Genomic DNA, 2,503 nt, shown 5'->3' with positions numbered 1-2,503 from the left:
TACGCGGAGCCTCCGGTGATTTATTGCCTGCAACTGGAACAGGCCAGCCTCTTCCGCCTACCAAAAAATTTCGCGCGCCACAAAATTATTCTCATTCTACCTCGGCTACAAAGCGGTCCTCTAGAGACCTATCCCCCACCTCTCACACGAACGCACACTGACATGCGGCTGCGATCTGCCGGCCGAACAGGGCTCTAAATTTTCGGAAAAAAATCTAAATTTTCCGGAAAATTCCACTACTACCGTATAAAAGCCGTTGGAGCGATCTACAACACCCCACACCTGAGCAGCTCGTCTTCTGAGAATACCAAGACGCAGGTTCGATCCCCGGGCCCTCCATTTCTCCTACATAGCTTTCTGCTCTATATTAGCCAGCGTTGCTCTCTCACCAAAGGTCCTCTGATAGTACCCAAGGACCAGGTTCACCATATAAATGGCAAACGTCGGGGGAGTGTTGTACAAACTACACAGCGGCGTTGAAGTCGACTGCACGTAGTAGTCCATAAACGACGGGCAAACATACGGTGGTTGTCCCTGACAATACAACCAATCATAGTCGATCACTGGGGCGCGCGCTAATTACATCCATCACAAAATTCGATTCGAATCGGGCATACCAATTTATGCTATATACAAGTGGCCAACTACGTATGCGGGTGGTTCACCGAGAAAATTTTTGAAAATTTTTGAAAATTTTTGAAATTTTTTCTATTTTTTGTTTACTTTCCCCCTAAAGCCGTGTGTAAATTTTCATGAAACCTTTCAACTCAGCTGAGGAAAGCAAACATATATTTCAACGCTCCTCATAAATGAGATCTTACCGGTCGAATCAAGTCGTCTCTGACTATCGCAAGGCACACTCCTGCTGGACCGAGATTCTTGCCGCCCGATGCGTAAATAACTCCGTAACTGTGAATAAAGAACTCACCCCATAATCAGCCATGAACGACATATACAACTACAGGAGTTTCACTAATTCTCCACGAATATAAATGTGGAGTATGTTCTTGACTAGTAGTTTTCATACAACTTCACTTCGAAAAAATGTCGCAAATTACTAATGTGAATCTATTTAATTTTCACAAGCTTAAATCGAATTAGCATTATTACTTTTCAACATTAACTGGTCTCGACAAGAGCGTGCTGGTCATATCAATAACAACATTGCGGCCTGAATCCTTCAAAGCACTCGCCAAACTGTCGTCGAGATACTCCAAGCCCTCCATAGTTTCGTTGGCAGTGAAGTGAATGAAAGAAACTTCGTCGGGCGGGGACGACAGATCAAGATCGGAATATCCTGACAGATACTCATTGGGCCTAATCTGAATCTTACACGCTCAACCTCATAGATACGGTACGAAAAAAACGAGTAAATTCATCAAAAACAACTAAATGATACGCAGCTGGTCAGAAACTAATCCTGCAAAAATCCTAATAATAGTAACACACAATTGGATATTTAAAATCTAACAAGCTCAACGTTGGAGGGAAAAAGAAACGATAACGCTCGTGACAATCCAACTGTGCTACGGTGATAAAATATTCATAATATATAAAAAATAAATATTCATTGAAGTTTCACATGAAGTGAAATGCAAAACCTGTTCTCACTGATTCACCACTAGTGTTTTAATATCATTTAAATCAATATGATAGCAGTTTACATACCACATTTCCGCCGGAACTCGAATTAGCCTACCTGGAAGGCCCCTCATATTGGTAGGGAGTTTCGCATTGAACTCCTCGTTGACGACTTTGATCTTATCCATGCCGATCATTCTGGCACATTCACCCAAGCAGCGTTGACCCCAATACCCAGTATCGATATACTCAACCACCTGTGGGGGGAAAGGGATATGCACATGGTCACCATCAACTACATGTGTTGGTGATGATGATGACAATATGAAAATGTGGGGGGAAAGGGATATGCACATGGTCATCAACTACATGTGTTGGTGATGATGATGACAATATGAAAATGTGGGGGGAAAGGGATATGCACATGGTCACCATCAACTACATGTGTTGGTGATGATGATGACAATATGAAAATGTGGGGGGAAAGGGATATGCACATGGTCATCAACTACATGTGTTGGTGATGATGATGACAATATGAAAATGTGGGGGGAAAGGGATATGCACATGGTCATCATCAACTACATGTGTTGGTGATGATGACAATATGAAAATGTGGGGGGAAAGGGATATGCACATGGTCATCAACTACATGTGTTGGTGATGATGATGACAATATGAAAATGTGGGGGGAAAGGGATATGCACATGGTCATCAACTACATGTGTTGGTGATGATGATGACAATATGAAAATGTGGGGGGAAAGGGATATGCACATGGTCATCATCAACTACATGTGTTGGTGATGATGATGACAATATGAAAATGTGGGGGGAAAGGGATATGCACATGGTCATCATCAACTACATGTGTTGGTGATGATGACAATATGAAAATGTGGGGGGAAAGGGATATGCACAT

The 2,503-nt window shown here is 42.4% G+C and overlaps 2 protein-coding genes across 2 annotated transcripts in view; both read right to left on the bottom strand.

Annotated features, from left to right (window-relative positions):
- The window catches only part of Pmar_PMAR024190 (hypothetical protein), a gene marked incomplete at both ends in the record, with an annotated part of 152 nt that extends 125 nt beyond the window's left edge, over window positions 1-27 (bottom strand). Inside the window, one exon of the mRNA XM_002774767.1 lies at window positions 1-27. This exon is cut by the window's left edge and continues 4 nt beyond it. Within this exon, the coding sequence (XP_002774813.1) occupies window positions 1-27 (27 nt within the window).
- A 318-nt stretch (window positions 28-345) lies between these two features.
- Window positions 346-1,778, bottom strand: Pmar_PMAR024189 (phosphoserine aminotransferase, putative; the record flags this gene model as incomplete). The annotated part of the gene is made up of 4 exons (XM_002774766.1): window positions 346-534; window positions 822-909; window positions 1,111-1,297; window positions 1,700-1,778. 4 exons carry the CDS (start codon window positions 1,776-1,778, stop codon window positions 346-348), a joined length of 543 nt encoding a protein of 180 aa, XP_002774812.1.
- Window positions 1,779-2,503: the final 725 nt, after the last annotated feature.

The sequence above is a fragment of the Perkinsus marinus genome (assembly GCF_000006405.1).
Source record: "Perkinsus marinus ATCC 50983 genomic scaffold scf_1104296957478, whole genome shotgun sequence".
NCBI lineage: Eukaryota > Perkinsozoa > Perkinsida > Perkinsidae > Perkinsus > Perkinsus marinus.
Note: the sequence above shows the minus strand (reverse complement) of the source record. Positions and strands in the feature narration are given on the sequence as shown.